General features: G+C 37.1%; 1 protein-coding gene across 1 annotated transcript in view; it reads right to left on the bottom strand.

The window, feature by feature from the left end:
* Nucleotides 1-14,404: 14,404 nt before the first annotated feature.
* The window catches only part of LOC149801389 (b(0,+)-type amino acid transporter 1-like), a 56,216-nt gene continuing 48,313 nt past the window's right edge, over nt 14,405-22,307 (bottom strand). The window contains exon 12 of the mRNA XM_089956796.1: nt 14,405-16,619. Coding sequence (XP_089812922.1) covers nt 16,558-16,619 — 62 coding nt within the window. The 3' untranslated portion in view covers nt 14,405-16,557. The remainder of the gene's footprint in view (nt 16,620-22,307) is intronic.

Raw genomic sequence — 22,307 nt, forward strand, 5'->3', positions numbered from 1 at the left:
AAACAACATTTTGTAAACTCTGACACAAAGACGACAGGTTGTAACAGCAACAAAGCTTATACGACATTAAGTATCTATGACAACCTAATTCAAATCAGATTTCCGCTATCCAACGTGAAGATCTGACGACGATCGCTAAATGGTCATGTTATGGTGACCTTTGAATTAGCCAATGGAAAGGCAGCTTTCAAAATTCTGAAAGTGAATCAAATCATTCGGTACACATAGATGCTCTTCATCCACACTGCTTAGACTCCAAACGCGAAGATATGACTTCATCGGATAGGTTGATTAGCGATTATGGTAATAACACCGGCTACCAGAACATGACCCCTAAGCAGGCGCTGTCAGATCTTCATGTATAACGTGGAGATCTGATTTTAATCAGATTGGTATCTAGGATAACTATTGGCTATTCAGGTCATCATCTGCCAACCATAGCTTTGACAAACCTGGATTTTCTTCTTGCCGCACACAGAACATATTGCTCTCTCCACGAAACGGTGATTCGTGGTTTTAGACACAGTTTCCTCAAGACTATCCGTATTCTTCTTGCATGATAAGCACCATGATGGTGTCATTTTACTACCATTTTAAACATATCGTATGCTCACAGGACCTGATTACTTAAAAAGTTTACTCAAGACAAATATTATCATTACCCAAAGCTGGTTGCGCTGTGAATTCAAGAAATATGTCAAGGGTATATATTCCTTGGCAGCGTGACTTATAAATATAAAAGCAAAAAAGGACACGTGCTGAATTTATGATGAGTTCTAAATAAAACTTTGTCGACTGAAATATATATAAGAAATAAAAATATAAGAACTTACGGTTTTAAGAATCAAATCCAAAAATAATTCAAGAATAATCCACGATTAATATTTTAAAAGTCCTAATAATAAAATGTTCTACTGATTTCAAGTTCGAGACCCGACAAAGAATCCAAGATGGAAGGCGATGACGTATGCTGTAACCTGTACTGTATTGAAGTCTACAGTTCCTTGTATAAACACAATAACTAATCATCCGGTTTTGGAAATCCAAATAAAAGTTTTAAGAAAGGGATTGGTTCAAGAATTCTGTATGAGCACAAAATATTCCCAGAGAAACGAATTAATCTTTTAGAATCCGAAAAATAAAAAAAAAACTTCAAAAACTCAAAACTTAAACATTCAATACTGGTCGCAACAGAAGAAAACAACTTGACATCAAGTGTTTAAAAGCCAATAAAAACTGAGATCTCTCTCTTAACATCACTATAAAATTTATCATTTCGCAATTTTGGAAATGCCTAATTGCGAAATAGAGGATCACGTGATCATGTTTACATAAACAAAATTAAGTAGCCCATGTATAGCCTTGATAAGATCCAATCATTTTACTCCGAGAATGCAAGTTGTTTCCTCTCAATCAAGGACAGGAACTAAATCAAAAATAGAAACAGTGTCTCTATTATTAGGTATGTATGTAAAGATTCATGTCAAACTGAACTTCCTGGAAAATATCAAATTCCTAGTAAACAAACTTACATTACACTGACATGTAAAGAAAATAAAAAGATTCCAAAACCAACAAATAATCAAATCAAATCAAACGCAAATTAAATCAAACATAAAATAAAACAGATATAAGTAACACTTCCTCATAAAAAAGTAAGATTTGTATGATAAAGCTTTCCATTTTTGCCACGGACATATTATACATCAGGTTAAAATGAACTCATAAATTACAAACATTGTACATGAAATAATACATTGTCATACACGGCAAAGTGCGTCTGCAATAAATTGTCTTTACCCTTTATGTGCCTGATGTCAAGATTTTATTCCTGTAACAACAAATTCCACCTAAGTAGTCTTTGATTATTATTTTTCATCTTGCCGATGAAAGTAAGTGGGTTGTGGCCACTAGACACAATAATCGAAGAAGGAAGACGAATTAAGGTAAACTTCAAAATGTTGTAACGCCAATATCAAAGCCAAACATTTTTTTCTCGATTGTTGGATAATTTATTTGGTACTTATCCAATTTCTTAGAAAAATAACACACTGGATGATCACTACCATTTTCATCTTGTTGAATCAAAACTGCTCCAACCCCAACATCACTTGCATCAACTGACATTTTAAATGATTGTCTGAATTTTGGAGCTGTAAGAACTGGCGCGCTTTTAAGTATGGCGTTCACTTGTCAAAAGCTTCATGACATTTCTCCGTCCAAAGGAACTTGTTTTTCTTACTCAATAAATTTGTCAGGGATTCAGCAGTTATAGAAAAATTGGAACAAAGGTTTCGATAGTATTCGGCCATAGCCATAAATCGCATCAGTTGCGTTTTATTTACAGGCACAGGGAATTCAGAGATAGCCTTGGCCTTAGCATCTATTAGTTTAACTTGTGCACATACCACATTATGTCCTAGAAAAGTTACACTAGCACTGCAGAACTCACCTTAATATAAATTATGTATCAAACATGCATCTGTGAGACTGTGAAAGAATTTCCGAATTGTTGCTAAATGTTCTTTCCAGGTGCCGTTGTAGATGATGACATCGTCGATCTAAGCATCACAATTGTCTAGACCAGAGGTAATCATATTCATGAGAAGTTGAAAAGTACTTGGCGACCGTTTCCTCCCAAACGGCATTACTTTATATTGGTAAAGTCCATCTGGAGTAACGAATGCCGAAATTTCCTTTGCTCATTCAGTTAGTGGAGTTTGCCAAACTCCTTTCAGAAGCTCAAATTTGGTGACACACTTGGCACTAACGATCTTATCAATACAGTCATCCATTCTTGGTAATGGAACTGAATCTGTTTTTGTCACACTATTCACCTTCCTACAATCAGTACACATACGGAAGGTTATATCTGGTTTTGGAACAAGTATGCATGGTGAACTCCAATCACTTTTACTGGGCTCCAGAAAATCATTCTGTAGCAAATATTGAATTTCCTTTCTCAATTATTCCTATTTGAGAGGGTTCGTGCTGTACGGGTGTTGTTTCACAGTTATGGAATTTAAAATTTCAACGTGATGAAAAATTTTGTTGGAACATCTGGAAATAAGTGCTCATATTCAAATAAAAACTGTTTAAGTTCATTTCTTTCTCGCTTTTGCAAATGTGAAAGTTTCTGGTCCAGATCTGTCATAATTTCTGAATTCCGAAGATTTGTCACTCCAATATCAGTAGAATCCGATGATATTCCTTCACTTAAATCTTCACTGAGTGGGACAGGTACAACTAAATTAATTGCATGTGTAACCTGGCTATCTCTTTTAATATACTGGTACTCCTATAATTTATTTAGATCCCATGAGCACTAATATTATAATTTAATTCATTCATTTTCTTCTTCATTTTGTAAGGGCCTTAATATCTAATCTGAAGAAAAGTGTGAGGCATGAACAAGAGAGACAGAACTCCATTATTACCAAATTCAAAAGTTCTCTCCATCAAACCATAATTTCACTTTCGACTTGAATTGCTGAACGCCACATTCAAGCATAATAAACTAGAAAGTTCCACAGCTAAATTTTGACCCTTGACCCGATTGGACAGATTTAGAAATGCCAAATTGAGTAAGACATTTTTATCAAAGTGATAATATTCCTCAAAGAAATTGTCTCTGGAATCCTTGTTGAAGCACACATAATGGTCAACAGGTATTGGTTACCAGACTTGGTACTAGATAAGGGACCAACACAATCTACCATAATTCTACTAAATGGTTTGTCAAAGGCAGGAATAGGTTATAGATGAGACTTGGGAATTTCCTGATTTGGGTTTCCTACCATTTGACAAGTATGACAAGATCTATAGTATTTACTAACATAACTTTTGACTTTTGGCCAAAAGAAGTGAGTCAAGATATTGTGATAAGTATTATTATTCCCAAACTGACCACTAAATGTAGTTTCATGGGCCAGACTAAGTATTTCCTGTCTGTACGGTTTTGGAAGTACTATTTGATAGTTTACTGACCACTCATCACCAGTAGGTACCTCGGTAGGTCTTCATTTTCTCATAAGAATCCCCTTTTTAATGAAATAACAGATACGAACATCAGTAGCTTCAGTTTCACTAATGACTTTTTGAAACAAGCAGGAGATCTCGGGATGTTTTTCCTATTCGACGACAAGTGATTGTCGTTAATCACCCTGATTAGAATAAAGAAAATGTGTAGTTAAAAGAGGATCACTCATTATCAATAACGCCTGACTGATCCAAACTAGGAGTGAAAGTGACCTCATCAAAAGCCTGCCCAATACATGTGTCAGCTAAAGGAATACTTTCCTTATCAACACCATTCTCAAAAGCTTTCTTTGCCATAGCTCTGGCAACTGCACAAGCTGGGAATAAATCAGAGAATTCTTTTTCAACTGGATTGACTTTCTGATCCAAGCAAGGCTTGTCAGTTACAAGTGGATTAACTACAACATTGTCTCCAGCTAGGTCGTTGCCTAGTAAGAAATGAATACCCTCAACGGCCAAAACAAACACTGTGCCGACTGTCAGGGGTCCGGAGACTAAGTCTGATGACAAATTTACACAATGAAGAGGAACATTAAAAAGCCGCACTCATACTCTCTGAATAAGAACACTCTCATTAGAAGAAGACTTCTCGGAAAAAGGCAAAGTACCTGACAGTAAAATGCTCTGAGAAGGTCCTGTGTCCCTTAAAATATTAATAGGGATATGATTGGCTGAATCACACAAGAGTGATATTGAACCGTTCGATATGAATGGTTGACAATTCTTCATAATAAAATCAGACTGGGGTTTATTAGTCCCAACAAATGTATTTCTTTCAATACGTGATATTGACCTTTTCCTCTTAGAAATAAGAGCATTTGGAATAGGTCGTCTTGATTCTGATGCCTTTTTCCATTTACTAGCAATCAGAAATAACGTGTCCTTTTTTGCAATATGTACACCTAGGAAGAGACAAGGATCTTGAATCAAGCTTATGTGAAGCTTGAGTTTTAGAAGTTGTGACAGTCTGAGTTTTAGAAAGCCTTGTATTAGGCTGATATACTTCTCTGCCAGAAGACTGTTGAGTAGAAGTTTTCTTTTTACAAAAGGAACTTTATGAGTTAAAGATAACTCATCAGCAGCTCGAGCAGCATTTTTCCAAGGTTTCAATCTGATGCTCGTCAGGATAAGACTTAATGTCACTATGTACAGTTTTTGAAATCTTCAAGTAATACAAGTTCTTTGAAACTTTCATAATCTCTTTCAACGTTCTTGGCTAAGCACCATCTAGCAAATCAAATAACTGCTCTTTATCTTTAGCAAACTCAACATGAGTTTGTCCAGCTTCTTTTCTATAGTTTCTGAATTTTGCCGATAAGTTTCAAGGACTAGCTTAAAACCCCTTAGGATGCATTTCTTAACCGTATCACAGTCCTCACTTTGTTGAACTGAGAGTGAATTTAAATATCACTAGCCCTACCAGTGAGTACACATTTTAACAATTGAGTGCAATGCTCCCTTGCCCATTTCAAATTTTCCGCAACTTTTTCAAACGAGTAAAATATTGTCTACTTCATTTTCTCTGAAAGGGGGCATTAATCTAATAATCTTTGCAAGATCAAGCCCTAATTTTGGATTTGAGGTATAAATGTGCCTTGCACTAAGCCAGTTCCGTATCTTTCATTTTACATTGATATTCCCTCTCTTTCTCTCTTTATTCTGCTTGTACATGCATTTGTTTTTCTTGTAACTGCATTTGTATTTCTTTTTCTTAAACTTCCGCTTGAAAATGCATTTGTTTTTCTTTCTCTTTTTCCTGTCGCTCTCTCTCTCTCCTCTTTCTCCAATTGTAACTTTATTTGTTCTTTTTGTAATAACATTTGTTCTTTATCTGTCTCCAATTTCATTTGTTCTTATTCTTTATCCAATTGCAACGGCATTTATTTTCTTCTTCTTTTTCCTTCTGCAGTTCCATCTTCCTCAGCTCCAATTCCATCTTGTATTTTAATTCTAATTCATTTACGTTTATGTCAGAGTCTGATAAAGGCTAACTGATCGAAACCAAAGCAATTTTATTCAAAACATTCTTACAGTTTTGTAAATTGAATCCAAAATAATCCTAAGAGTTCTTTCACAAGTCCATAAGATTAGGGTGTTTCCGAATGAATTCCATGTCTTTTAATGTGCTGATAGCCTTGAATGTGCTGAAGTACTAACACTCTTGATGAATCATAATGGTATTGTCCAGAAAGTCTTTGAATGAATACACAATAATACAGAACTAGTTTTTAAACCAAACAGTCATTTGAGCACTTCATTTTCATTAAATACTTTAAATAAATGATTCCTCTCATATTACATCAAAACACAACATGAAAATAATTCTGCTGACTGAATATAAAATAAGAGCAGTAATAGATAGGAAAATGGTTCACTTCTTTCTCCTTATATAAATCCTCACATCCCTATTACGACGCTATAACGCAATACATTCCTACTTGATCTATGTCGCAATACTTCAAACCTGACTTATGTCGCAATACAACCCAAACGATGAAAAATTACTTCAACCTATAAATAGGCATATTATGAAAGCCGGGTTTAGAAATAAGAAGGTGTTCCAACCTTAATAAATTTATCTTAAACGGTACATTTTCAGAATGGAAGAGTGCACTACACGAACTGACGGACGAATCCACAAACAAACAAACAGAAGGACGAAAAAGCCAAATTGTCCCTATTAATACTAATAGTAAACAGAATAGTTGTATACCAGTCTAATAAATGTACTTGCTGTACGCATACCATTTAAACTAACCACTACATAACACTTGCAACCAAATGAACCAATATTTTGGAACTATCTTATAACTCATCACAAGTTGTGTTTTTTTTTTTTTTTTTTAAATGCGTTAGCTTCTAACACATTAACCTTCATTCTCGAGGCGTTACTTCCTATCAAAAATTAATCGTACGTTTGTGTCGGCTTTTTCACTTTTGATCTCCACAACTAACGCCTTAGAAGTCTTTACAAGTCCTTTAAAATGTTAGATTGTATGATTATAAATGGATGGGAAAAGCAGTCAGAATCATTCTTGCATGTTGAGTGCTTTGGGAATATGCAACTTTGACCAACAAAAACTCCGGCTGATTAAAGTGGTCCCTGTATGTTTTAATCATCTACAAAGCCATATTATCATGTTTCCAATTACTCCCTAAAATTTCAAAAGAACTGATAAGTAAAAGAAATAAAGGTTGACTAGTTTTGATTTTAAATAGAGATCATGGTACAATCGAAAATTGTCTGCTTCCAAAATAAACTGCCAAGGCCATACATAAAAATCACGTTTGAAAGTAGAAAGAAACAAATTTAAAAACTTAAATCTTTACATATTCATTCACCACTCTTGACTATAGATTGTTTCCACTTAGCTCCTGAAACATTTCCGTATATCTATTCAAGAAACTGAAAATGCGTCATGAAGGGAACAATAATTTTAACCTGGGAAAATTAGGGAAATAATGAACAGTTGTGACCAGTACAAATAAGTTATACATACCAAAGCCCAGGCTGTACACAGGCAGTAGTTTATTTAGTATAACATATCCCAGCTGTCAAAAATGATGATATTGTATTTTGGATTTCGTTCAAAATCTCAGTAGACATTATACACGCAGTGCATTGAATACGCTTTTAAACAACGCAGTAAGCTGTAATATAGATAAATATTCTTGCAGCAAACTTTATTGAAATTTAATCATTGTGAAAATGGCAATTGATTATATCTTCAAGCGGTAATGTGTATGAAAGCGGGAAAAGAATGATTCTCGTATTTCACTTGGTTGTGTTTCATTTCGTTTCGTTTCCTTACCGTGCATATATTACACGTCACTATCATGCGTCAGTTTTCATTACAATTTAAATATTTCTGTCCAGGAGAATCTAATATTATCTTGCTCGCTCAGGTGGCCTAAGTGGTTAGAGCGTCCGTCTCGGATGCGGGAGGTATCAGGTTCAAACCCCAGCCGAGTCATACCAAAGTCTTGTAATAATGGTACTAGCAGCAACCTCGCCTGGTGCTCAGCATTAATAGGTTTGTGATTGGACTGATCGGCCTGGTGATAAGATAATGTGACTGGGTGGGACATGATGTTGCATGACTGCGGCATGATATCCAGTGCTGGACGTCACTATAAACTGCCACACTGCTGACATCGTAGCGATATGACTGGAAATTGTTAAAGCTACGTTAAAATTCCAAATTATACACACTCCATACAATTGCTCATTCAAATACTGCAATCATTTATTTTATTTTATTTAATATTTCAAGTGAAAACATTTACAAAATCTGACAACAAACTCCATTCAGATGTCTTGTGAAATTCACTTTGCAACCTTCGCTTTTAGCATGATTTAAAAATATTTAATGCAGTAAAGTAATGAATTATCTAGGCTGTCTAAAATTCTTTTCAAACTCATCTAGGAAAATGCATAGCACAACAATATAATGATTAGAGAATTCGAATCCTCAACATTTTAATAGATATTATTAGGATTCATACATTCACCTGTTATGTATATTTGATTTAATTTTTTGTAAGTTTTAAAAATCTTTTCAATTTAATTTCATTACATGTCAAAGTAATATAATTTTGTGTACTAGGAGTATGATATTTTCCAGAAATTAGTTTGACTTGACTGCTGAATCGCAAATACCGAACTTTGTATCTTTTGATGACCTAGTTCCTAGCCTTGATTGAGAATCAAGTAAATAACTTCTTTTGTTTTAGTTCAATTTTAATCTGTGAATATAATAGTGAAGTTGAGGCTGTAATACGTGATCTTCGACATGTGTATACATTCTAAACCATTCTAGAATGTGATCACGTAATCCTCATCCGGGAATCTGTTTTGCGTCTCAAATTACTGTATAACCTTTGTCTATAGAGAAATTAGTCAGTCGAGCTTCTAAACACTGGGACGTAAGGTGTTCGTTTTGTTGTGGCTAGTTTGGACTTCTATTTTAATTTTTATCCAAATTATTTGGATTCTTTAAGATTAATTCTTTAATCTGGAAATATTTGAGTGCTCATACAGAATTCTTGGACAAAAACTTTTCTTTAAATTTGATTCGGAAATTCAAACACCAGAATATTGTTTGTGAATCGGCAAAGAGCTGTAGACACATCTGTACAATAAAGTATATAGCATACGTCATAGTCTTCCATTTTGAAATTTTTGTCGTGACACGAACTTGAATTCATTAGAATTTTCATTGCTAGGACTTCTAAGATTTAATTCGTGGATTATTCATGGATTATTTTTGGATTTGATTCTTAAAACCGTAAGTTCTTTTTTTTTCTTCTCATTTTTACAGTGTTTTTCTCCTGGCAAATAAATTATTTGTTAAAGTTTTCAAAGCTTGTTTTTTTCTTCTCACTCTTTCTTTTGCTACAGTCTATTAGAGCCTAAACACTTAACACACCTCAATACAACAACCTCCGATGGATTCCATCTGACTTTCGTCTACAATATCTAGCGTGAATTTGAAATATATTTACTATTTCTTTATACTGTACTTGAAAGGCTGAATTATGACCTTAACTAGTCTCTAATGCAATATAAGTGTATTTTATGTCTAACCTATAATGATGCAGATGACGAAAGATGCTGATTCTATAAGACCAATAAAATGAAGATTTCCTCAATTTCTGTTGTTCCTTCATCACCTCTTTCTTGTCCAGGCTCCTCCATGCTGAGTTATAATTTCACGTCGAAAGCAAAAAGTAACTAAACCTTGAAATCGTTATCTACTTGTCAACATGTGCATTTTCCCTCTATAGCCAAAAGCTGCACCTGCTTTCTTACATTTCAGTTTTTATCAGTTCACCTAATAATGTAATTATCATGCATATAAAACAAAGTAGTTATTATGTTTATCTGGGTAAATGTCCGTCAGAGAATATCCAGTAGCTCAATAGTTACATACCACAAGTAGTACAGTAAAAAGAGATCATAGGTTCACTTGCATTTTTTTGTATTAGCACAGCCGCTATTTCCGTATAATTTTGAACCTTGACAATGACCAGTTTCCTCCTCTTAAAGATGCCTATATTTTTTTGTTTAGAAAAAACGAAGGTAGATAATGGCATATAGTCACTTTAGGCAAAACAATTACCTTTTGCACTTGTGTTACCACACATGTTTTGAATGACACAAGAGTGACCTCCGTCTGCACACAAAAAAAACCCTCTTCTGCCCACATTCGTTTATTGGCAACACGTGACATTCAAATTTTGCCATCCGCAAACTTGACAGCGTAGTATGGTCAGAGAGAGACAGAGACGGAGACAGAGAGACAGTGCGACAGAGTTTCTGTATTAGTATATTTTGAAAGCTATGTTGTCTCACAGGGTTTGCAGGTCTTGGCATTCGAGCTGGGGCCCAGCATGGATTCTCAAACAGTTAGTGGATAACAAACTTGTCAAGTATGCACGGTCGCAAAGGTCACAGGCTGTTGAAAAGGTTATGGGTGAGTCCGACTCTGAAGCCGTTCACAGTAGCGATTGGGTATAGTATGATAGCGATCAGAACTTTTCCATAGCTCCTAAGTAAACTGAAAGATTTATCATGCCAAACATCCGGTACGAGCATATTTATGTTGCTTATCTTAGCGTTTAAAACGGAGAGAGAACTATAATCTATCTAAAGTAAATCAGAGCACAAAAGTTAGGCCAATCTTGGGTCGTAAAATTGACAAGAATCCAAATATCAATGGCTGCATTCAGATGGCAGTCTCCAGCATAAGACTATGTCTAAATGTACTAAGTGTGCATCACTTTATTTTTGAGCGCTGGCATGGTAACATACAAAAAATATTGTCATCAGATCATATCAACGGCAATCAGTTGTACGACAGAATTTAAAATATCATGGTGTTATCACGGCAGAAAAATAATTAGATTGGCAAAGTTGGATAAGAAGAAGCACTGTCATTCCACGCAGCCAATATTGATATGGTGGTGAGAGAAAAATGTTTTTGCTTCTATGTTTCTCGTGGAGAACGCACTAGTAACTAGCAGGAGTTTCATCTTAATTAACTTGATACTCAGGAATAACAGTTAAATCGTATTCGCCAATCTGCAACTGCTACTTCTCGTTTGCTTTTCTGAAGTTGCATAAGGTTTACTGTAACTCTCTTGTGTTATATTTTTGTCAGTTTGTGACATCAGCTGTCTCCATGTCAAATGCTCGCACTGGGTTTGAAATATGCACCTCTGTTTCAGTATTATCATTCTTGGAATTAAAACGTTTATACCGCTATTCAAACACAATTCATCGGATAGAATCGTTCTTATATTGGATTCTACGGTTGTGTTAAAATTGTGATAAGGTACCAATTTTCGAGGTCGCATGATGAACGTTTCATCGTAGCCAGCAAAGGTCAGCCCCCTCAAAACGAAGCTCATGTTTGTGTAACGTATCAACAGCTAGTTGTAGTAGCAGACGAAGACTTTTTCACGTGACTGACACTCACATCGCCGATTTTTTAAAGCAAAAGTTTTCGTTACAAATTTCATGTCTTTTAGCCAATGATTTTTCAACATCTGTATTTCAGGATTGCCTGTGGATGACACTGCAATAATATCCAGATGAAATTTCATATCAGGATTTCTGTTTAATAGCTTCAAATAGGTTTGTCCAAATGTACGTATGTGATATAAATAATAATAACTAACACAATATATAACACTGTTGAATAAAAAAAAACATAAGAACGCTTATTTTACTTACATTATAACATAGGAACAATTAATCTGATATGAAATAAGTTGGCGTGATTTTACTTGTCGTAGGAAGAATCGGCGCGATTAACGAAATCTTTGACATATTGATTCAGCTTGCGAGGACGAACGAAATTTCTCAAGCTCAATTACATCTTCAATAAACAATTATTACGCTAGGTATGCAAGACAATACTCCGCATATAAGCCAGTAGAAAACAAAAATATGTTGGAAGACTACAACACAATTATTTCTCACCATCTAACTACAGATGTCAAATAGATACAATTTCTCTTCAAGACGCATGCATCTTGTCTGTTGCAGAGTGCAGATATGGTTGTTTACAGAGGACATATATATTGTTTGTTGCCCGTATGTCAGTGAGATGTTGAAGATGATGCTATCTTCTAGATCATAGGAATTGTCCTTAATATTTCTGACACAATAAGACTTTCTTTGGTCCAGTCTCCCTGATCACCATTCTCAAAGGTTTGTATGCTTAAATCCAACTCGGTCGTTGTTATTAGTATTTGATTTGTATTGTATGATTGACCTTTGTCCATATTTGAGGGTAGAAGATGAAGTTGCACCTACCTGACTAATGTGTTTTGTGTTATAAACAACATGTTACATATAAAATGTTTCTCAACGAATGTAGATTATATATTAAAATAATTATCACCAGCAGGTAAACATGTTTACGTGTCTTTGTTGATCTTGTAAGTGTCTAAAAGTTATCTTATTTATGAATGTGAGGAGAAAATAACCATCATCCTTTTTCTTTTAGTGTGTCTTTGATTTGTTTACAGATCTAGTGAGGTATAGAATGATTTCTTCCATATCTTAACAAAAGCTTAGTGAGTCAATATACGTTGTGGTTCATTTAATATTTTTGAGGATACATTTACTGACAATATTCTTTGGAATTACAAAGTGCTCATTATTGATTTCGGACTAAATCATTATTTATGGATTATTGTGAATTAATTCAATGACTGTTTGGATTGTAGCGTTAGGATACGTCAAGGCTGTTAGCACATATTATTCTAGGTCATTGGTATATCAATTCTTTGAGGTTTGAAATTCATTCGGAACACCACTGCAATTCATTCAGAATGCTCTATACTTGTAGATTTGTGATAGAACATTTTGGACTATGTCGGACTTATTTCACATTACGGTAAGTTCTTTGTAAATTTTCACTTCATATTCTATGGAAATTTGTTGAATTTTACAAAGCTTTCGTTTTCGCTCCTCTCTCTGTTCCTTAGAGGAACAGAGAGAGGAGCGAAAACGAAAGAAATCTAAAGTAAATTATACTGGCTGCAAATTATCGTGTACTGAAAAATGATGTTCAACCAACAAAAATAACAACATTCTCCGAGGAAAGTGATAGTTTTGTGGGCTCTCGCAGTATACAGAAAATGCCACAGTGTTTTTATCAAATCTTCCAAAGTAATCCATACTCACCATTTAATATACTACTACCAAATACAGAATAAAGTTCTCACAGAAACGGTGCACAATGTTAGTTTCTCTTGCCTTGAGTCATATTTTATTTTTTCTTCTTCTTTCCATAAGCTGATTTCAAGGGCAGGTAATCACGAAAACCCGTTACATTCTTCAAAACTGTCTACTTTTCAACGTCGATGTAAATGGATCATTATTAGTACATGGTAAACCTTTGGTACCGAACATTTAAAAGGAACGGAACCGAAGAACCTAATTTTGTTTAAATATTACACAAAAATTTAATCTCCACACATTTTTGTTATCTATCAGTGAAAACGAAATAGAATCATTACGCACTATTTATAACAACGACTTTTCCTTTTTTAAAACGGAAAGAGTCTCCTTGTATGTACAGTTTGTATTAGCTTATACTTTAACACTGTGGCATAGTGATGACTATGGAGTCCGCAGTTATAAATATAGATATATAAGTGTTAGTTCAAACATTCCAAAAGATGCTAAGCAAAAGATAAATTCGATAAACACCAGTCACTGTCTTCAATTACAAAAAATGATAATTACTTTTTGTTACACTGTCCAGAAGTACATTTTCAAAATATTCTTTCCGCAAAATAAGTCAATAGCAGAAACAGAGGAAGGGATTTTAAATCTACTTTGTAAATATCTGTAAAAGACTTACGTATTTTTTTAGGTTTTCCAAAACCTTGCGCATGAAAAGTAAGTTCGCCTAAAAAAAGCAAGCACGTCCTAAAATAAATGTCCGATTTATTTAATATCAATCGGTCTTTAAAGCCTTTTCGTTATTGAGATTTTTAGAAAAGCACATGTCAAGCTTTATTTTAAAATGGAACCTAGATGATGAAGTGATTTACAAAAACAAGATAATAGAAGACCATAATTTAGCTGAATTAATTCAATATACAATCTTTGTTAAGATGCACGAATAAAGACCTATACGAATCAACGAATTTATATATTTTTTAAACTACATCGAATTTTAAATATGAAGACTATTTGCAAGTCTGATTAACAATTACAAAGAATTTTAAGTTGTATTTAAACAAAGGAGAAATAACCAATGAGAGAAATAGGCAGCCGTGATACTCCTTCTGTGTTTCTTTTTTATGCTAGTCTTCTAGTCAAAGAACAAGAAAAACATAGATAATCAGTGTGTGATACTATTTAGTATTTAAGGGGATAATAATGTGGGATTACATTTTGCATCTGAGAAGAAACTAGGGTTTTATAATCCATGTAAACATGTAAAGATAATTAAATATAAATATTAGAATAAATGAGGGAGGTAAAAAGACAATGTTGCATCCAAAAATTTACAAGACGGTGATCGCTGTCCCCAGTCTATTCAAGGAAAGGGGTGAGGGACAATGCAATATCGAATGTAAGACCTGAGTGACTACTTGAAACGTTCCCCCGACCCCGACCTACTAGCGAAAGTGGGATCTGAGTTCCAGTGACCAATTACGCGATAAAAATAACAGTGATAATTATTAGTCGTAGTAAATACGTCATGTGTGTTCTGATGCTACTCTTACAACCAAAGCAATAAACTCCACAACACACCGCTCTAACAGCATACATGTTCCTTGAGGGCCGAGTTTCAAACCGACCTGTTGGGCTATAAAGATTACGTGGCATATCTAACCGATGAGCTACCTGTGTTTGGCAGAGCACAAAGAGAAAACCTGACAACTAATTGTTGATCTCGCTGTGTTCAAAGCGTTCACGGCTCACTGATACTAATAATAACTGATCAATCTGGTGTCAAGCTTCAACTGTCAACGTAGTGTCAAATATCCGAATATTTAAGAAATCAACCAGCCATTTATATCCCTGCACGAAGAGACTTTCTTCGACGAAGGCTAACTTTTCACTCACGGTACGTAAATCGTTATCAGTATTAGAGTGTAATATAGACCATTCTTAATGAGATGTTCATGAATATTAATGTATCGTGAAAACGAGGCTAAGCTAGGCAGATCTAGAAAAAATATGGAGTCCTACTGCACATCGAGTAATGAGATGAGCTGTTTGCCAGATATTTCTTTTGCATTCGTTGAGAATTTCATCACGGGTGTCTCCAAAATAAAAATTAAACCATGAGTTAGTTGCAATAATTAGTTGTCAACAAAAATCAAACCATTATTTCAGCACATGCTATTGAAATTATATCACTGTTGTAAAATAAAATGCCTGAATATGCATATGTACATGTATGCACACACACACACACACACACACACACACACACACACACATATATTCTTCCCTTTTGGGGGAAATCTCTGACATTAACTTGATACGATGATATAATTTAAATGGCCTGTGATTTTAGTGTGTATGTTTCCTTACGTTTGCACACATCAATAGGTTTTATCAACAGTTTCATTAATTTTTATCCAGTCTCTCTCTCTCTCTCTCTCTCTCTCTCTCTCTCTCTCTCTCGTAATTTCATTCAACTTGTCGTCTCATTGTTTTCATTTTACTGGTGCTATATCTCTTCTCTATCGTGGTAATTTTCATTCTACTGTTTCTATTTATTATTTCAACGAGATAATAAAGTTCACCTTTTCTTTACTCGTACATCAATTCATAATCGCTGATATGAATGCGCCGCCTGGAGGTAAGCAGAGATTTCGATGATCCCGTTTTATGGAATGGGACTAGGGGTAACATTTTTAGAAACTTACCATTATAAAACACACATACATACATTCATTTGCTTCATCAACAGAACTTATTTTGCATTTGGATTTCTCTTTATAACATCAGTCAGTTGCAAGAAAATACAAACACAGCAACAATCATCCAGTTTCTTATCCTAAAATTCGGCCCCTCATCAAGACGTATTGCAACAATCCATTTTCTACGAAGCTCCATCTTCTTCACTGATGGAATATGGTGGAAGCTTATATCTATGTGAATTCTAGCATTGCCATTTCACAACGGAACACAACAATATTCGTCACAATTTTTCCCTTGTCCGTATCAATTGTAGCAGCCATGTTGCGAGGTAAAGTGAAGCTGGTGCCTAGCTTAGCCTCGTTTTGGATTTGTTGACCCAGGGTCACATGAAGACATGAATACATTCTGAGAATGTTCTATAGTAACGGCCATACTTTGGTCTGCTGTAGATCGGGTATAATTCCATAACAGACATTCAAAGAGAGATCGAAGTTCAGTATATTTAACGCAGCCACAGATATTTGTCCAGCTTTATTTCTGACGTGTTACATTCATCCCCGACAACAATAAAACATTAAGCTATGTTACATGGATGAGAAAATCACAAGGATACTTCACTCTCTTTTCCCTGCCGGGGCTATATTCATAAGCAACTGGAAGAATACAGTAACGTGATCTAAAACAGAAGAAACATGATGTAAAAGGTTATATTACGGTAGTGATAATAAGTATACACATCCCACCCCCCGCGCCCAATCTCTATCTCTCGTACGACAGTAGTGAATGGGGATGGTATAGGGTCTATGGGACTTATCATTAAAAATACCCTTGGGAACATATAGGGTCTATGTAAATTTAACATGGAGAAAAATCGTGGGAACATATAGGGTCTATGGGAATTAACATGGCCAAAAACCCTGGGACAATATAGGGTCTATGGGAATTAACATGGCCAAAAATCGTGGGACAATATAGGGTCTATGTAAATTTAACATGGCCAAAAAAACCCTGGGACTGTATAGGGTCTATGTAAAATTGAAATAGGGAGATCTCTATTTTTTTTAAAAAAAAAAAAAAAAAAATAAAATAAAAAAAGGGGTAGGCAATGGAAAGGCTATCTCTTTTCGAGAAATATGGGGCCCTGAAAAGGGCCTTTGGGTTTATGTTAATGTATTCATAAACATAAAGGGCACCGCATTGGTCTTCTTCTTGTCCTTAGGCTGCGTCTTACTGTTGGTCCGTACATCAGCATTCTTTTCAGGCATCCTTGTCTTTCGACGTAGATCCTACGTATCCACAGGCTGGTGTTTGTCCTGTGGACAACGGTCCACTTCGATCGGACATACATGAGCAAGTCTGTCCGAAACATCATGGAAGACACAAGGGTGGATGACTCAACTGTAGTCCACATCTTGAAGCGACGAGAACAGGTGAATCAATGCATTGAACGGCGCTTATTTATAGGTACAAGAAGGATTGAAACGGATTGAGTTCATTTACCAATCCGAACACGCGTTACAGAATTCAGTCAGCTCGCATCCAATCCGAAGATAGCAGTCTGTGACGTCACGTAGTCTATATAGATTCGCTAGCGCTTGTGTGCAGTCAATCTATGCGACAGTGATTCAACATGACGGAAACTCAGAAAACGATCCATTGGGGTGCACCAGCAGGGGAGACTGCCCAAGGGAACTCGGACTTACTTTCAGAAGAGGTGAATTGGGATTTTGTGGATTTTCTCTCCTCGCAAGAATTTGTTCCGGAACCTTCGTTACCTTCTTCATTACCGCAAGTGGAGAATTTTAGACAGAGACAGAAAGAAGAATTGGAGAAATTTATACAACGACAAAAGGAAGCGGAACAGGCTTTTCTCCTACAGCAACAGCAACAAGAAGAAGAGGTAAGAAAAAAACAACAGCAACAACAGCAAGAAGAAGTAGCAGCAAAGAAACAAGAGGGTGAAAATCAAACGGTCACGGTACTGTTGAACATTTTAGCGGAGTTAAGAAGTCTGAAACAAATGTATCAGACTTCTTTATCACGACCGAAGAGAATACGACCTTCCCGAGCTAAACACGTCAACCCTGTGACTAAGCCTACCGTACCACCCTTAGTGATTTCAACCCAATCATTATCATCATCATCATCAACATTACGCAGTCCAGAAGTAGGCCTTGGCCGTGGCAAAGGCATAAGGCAGTTAAAGTTGATTGCGTAAACTCACCCCTACATCATAAAGAGAAAAAGGCCCTTTTCAGGGCCACCCACATTTCTCGAAAAGAAATACAATTTCAATTTGCCAATAACTCAAAAATAAACCCCACCCATTTTACCCTTATAGTACGTGTCTGTGTATGAGTGCGTGAGTGTACGTTCTTATTTTAAAATCAAAACTCAAAGACACTTACCTTATATCATTAATTTATTCTTTTATCCATTTTTTACAATCCAATTCACAATTCACAACACAACACTTTAATAAAAAGTTCATTGACTTCTTCTTTCTCCTTGTTTAGTCTCTCTGTTTTTTGAATTTCTTCACCGTCTTTTCCTCATTTTCTTCCCTTCTTCTTTTCTTCTTCTCCTGTTTCTTTGCCTCTTGTAAATAGAATTGTCTTTTTTCTTCCTCTTCTTCCTCTGAAGAATCCCTCTCTTCTTCCGAAGAATCCCTCTCTTCTTCCGAAGAATCCCTCTCTTCTTCTGAAGAATCCTTCTTTTCTTCTGACTCCTCTTGTTTCTTTTTTGGGCAATCTGGAGACCAATGTCCTTTTTCTTTACAATAATAACAGGTATCTTGACTTTTGTCTTTTTTAGTCCCTGTTTTTGTTCTTTTTTGACGATCTGGACACTCTGAAGACCAATGCCCTTTCTTCTGACAGATATAGCAAGTATCTTGACTTTTATCTCGAAAGGAAGGAGAGTAGTCCGTAGGCTGGTCTGAAGAGAATTTTCTAATGACCCCTCGCAAAGCTCTGACGAAACGTTCCATCTGGTTAGTCTCTTCCATCGTTGTACTCGGCTTGAGAGTGAAATGAATAGTGAAAGGATAAGACACACACCCTTTTATATACGCTGGTCTGCTATGACTATAAAGTAGCTCATGGTGTTTGAACTTGAGTCATTTGACTTTTTGCTTTCAAGATGAAACGATCCCATTCATTCGAGAAGAAAGAAGAAGAAGAAAGTAAGAGGCAGAAACGTGATCTATCGCCTCGAACCAGGGCTGAAATCTTGGCACAAATTCATGCCAGTGATTTTGAAGAGGACATGAGTGAACCAGAATTTGAAACCTCTAAACCAAGTTCACCACCCTTAGTCAACCCTGAAAAATACTATTCCATTCGAGAGACGGAAAAGCGCTCCTCTAGAAAATTTAGAACCACGGCTTACAAATACACGGTGAAGTTTAAAGATTTCAAGTCCGAAGTACCGTTAGAGAAAGCAGAAGGGTTCATCACCGGAGTGTGGGATTCTCTGCTCACTGCACTCAAGCGACAATGTCAACCCAAAGAAGACGATCGCTTGAGACTTTCCATACAACACGACGGTTTGAAATCCCCTGTTTGGATCGAGTTTAGCACCCCTGCAGAATTGACCGTTTCCAAAGTCATGGACAAGATTCAACACGTGCAACAATCTAATGACCAGTTTGACATCACCGATGGAAAAGCCACATTGGACATGACCCACGTCTCTCCTCCTCAAGGGACCGGACGCAAAAAGATGTTATTGGTGAACGACCTTCGCAGCATTAAGCGTAGCCTTGTCCGAATTCACAATCCTCATGACCAGATGTGTTTAGCCCGTGCCATCGTGGTGGGACGAACCTATGCCAACAAGAACGACACGGTAGAATGGAAAAGAGACTGGGAGAACATTCGACAATCGGACCGAGCCAAACAACGAAGTGAAGCAGAACTCCTGTTACGACAAGCTGGACTGTCCAAAGACACACCCTGTGGCATTCCTGAGATGCAAAAATTACAAGATGCCCTAGCTCCACGATACACCTTGAAAGTGCACCCTCAAGAAGTGCGCGGGTCTTTGTTGTTTCGAGGGCAAGACTTTAAGGACGGAAAATACATTCATGTTTATCATCACGATGAACATTTCGATACCATTACCAATATCACTGGATTCCTGGGATACGGTTATTACTGTGAGAAATGTGACTATGGTTATAATAATCGAGAGCAACACAAGCATTGTGGATGGAAATGCTCAGGATGTTTGGCCTCTTCACCCTGTCTGAGCGAAGAACCAGTGCCTTGTTCAACTTGTCTGCGCACGTTTGTCAGCCCTACCTGTTACCAACAACATCTGAAAACGCAAGGTTCACAGAAGAAATGTGCTTGTCAACTCCTGAGATTGTGCCCTACGTGTGAACAAGTCATACGTACCAATAGTACCAAGGCACACGTATGTCGAGGAAAGAAAAGATGTCACATTTGTCACCACATCGTGGACTTGGAACACCAATGTTACGTGCAAAAATACCAACCCCCACCAGAGAAAGAGGACGGTCACAAGAAGAAAGGCAATTTCATCTTTTTCGATTTCGAATGCATGCATGAGACTGGCATTCACATTCCTAATTTCTGCGTGGCTCATCGAGCGTGCGAGAAGTGCATTCAAGAACCTATCTTCAGTCATTGCCCTCACTGCAGCAAGATTCCTGGAGGGCGTGAAAAAATCTTTCGGGGACCGAACACGTTAGCCGATTTTGCCCAATGGGTCTTAGACCCCGTCGACAAGACGTGGAGCCAAGAGGACATCGAATGTTACGGAGATTGTCATCGTCATGCCACAGTGATGGCTCACAATTTCTCCGGATACGATGGACAGTTTCTTTTGAGGTACTATACGGAACAAGGCACCGAACGTCCTAAAGTGACTTTGAACGGAGCCAAAATCATTTTCATGCAAGTGGGACAAGTACAGTTTAAAGATTCGATGAGCTATTTGGCCATGCCTTTGAGTCGAATGCCTAAAACGTTTGGAATGACAGAAATGGCTAAAGGGTACTTTCCACACTTTTTCAATACGGAAGCCAATCAACACGCCGTTCTACCCCATTTACCCGAGGCTCACTATTACGACCCCGACAACATGCGTACCGAACAACGAGAAGCTTTCTACGCTTGGTACCAGGCTCACGCCTCGGACCCTTTCGACTTTCAGGAAGAAATGTTAAAGTATTGTCGTTCCGACGTGGACATTTTACGGCGTTGCTGTGGAAAATTTCGAGAACTGTTCATGGAACACGGAGGGGTCGATCCTTTGAAAGAAGCTTGCACCATTGCCAAAGCGTGTTCCTTAGTGTATCGACAACGATTCATGCCTGAAAACACCGTGGCTGTCATCAGTCCTCAAACGACCCACTTTGTCAAACGTCAATACTCGGTCAAAGCCCTACGTTGGTTACATTACTTGTGCGACAAGGAAGACAAGTGGATTCAGCATGCCCGCAACGGAGGGGGCGAAAAGACCATCGGAACGTATTCGGTCGATGGCTGGGACTTAGAAAACCCCAAGATCGTGTACGAGTTTAACGGTTGCTTATTTCACGGATGTCCCGTCTGTTACCCTGACCGTGGCACTAAAAGTCAGTTTTTGCAACGAACCATGGAAGACTTGTACCAGGACACTTGTCAGCGGCGCCTAAAGTTAGAACAGCAAGGATACCAAGTGGTGGAAATGTGGGAACACGAGTACGATCACCGTATGAAAACCGATCCCGAGTTTAAACGCCTCGTGGAAAGTTACCAGTTCATGGACCCGCTGAACCCGAGGGACAGTTTGTACGGAGGAAGGACCAATGCCACCTGCTTGCTGTACCAAGCCGACGAAGAGAAAGGAGAAGAAATCAAATACTTGGACGTGTGTTCGCTGTATCCCTACGTGTGCAAATATTGTCGCTTTCCCGTAGGGCACCCGCAATTGCTGACGGAACACATCGACCTGAAAAACATTCGACAATACGAAGGCTTGATCAAGTGTAAAGTTTTGCCTCCCACGAACCTATACCATCCCGTGTTACCTCACCATTGTCAAGGCAAACTGATGTTTCCATTGTGCCGTACTTGTGCCGAAACGTGCAACCAAGACCAACCTTGCCATCACAGCCAGGAAGAACGGGCCTTGACGGGAACCTGGGTCAGCGTAGAATTGTTCAAAGCTCTGGACATGGGATACCAACTGTTAGAAGTGTACGAAATTTGCCACTTTCCCAAGACACAACAATACCACAAGGGTGACCCCACGCAGAAAGGCATTTTCGCCGACTACGTGGATGCCTTTTTGAAACTGAAGCAAGAAGCCAGCGGCTATCCTTCCTGGTGTCACACTCCCGAAGACCAAATAC

Source organism: Sinohyriopsis cumingii, chromosome 4 (genome assembly GCF_028554795.1).
Source record: "Sinohyriopsis cumingii isolate HCF-2022 chromosome 4, ASM2855479v2, whole genome shotgun sequence".
Lineage (NCBI taxonomy): Eukaryota > Metazoa > Mollusca > Bivalvia > Unionida > Unionidae > Sinohyriopsis > Sinohyriopsis cumingii.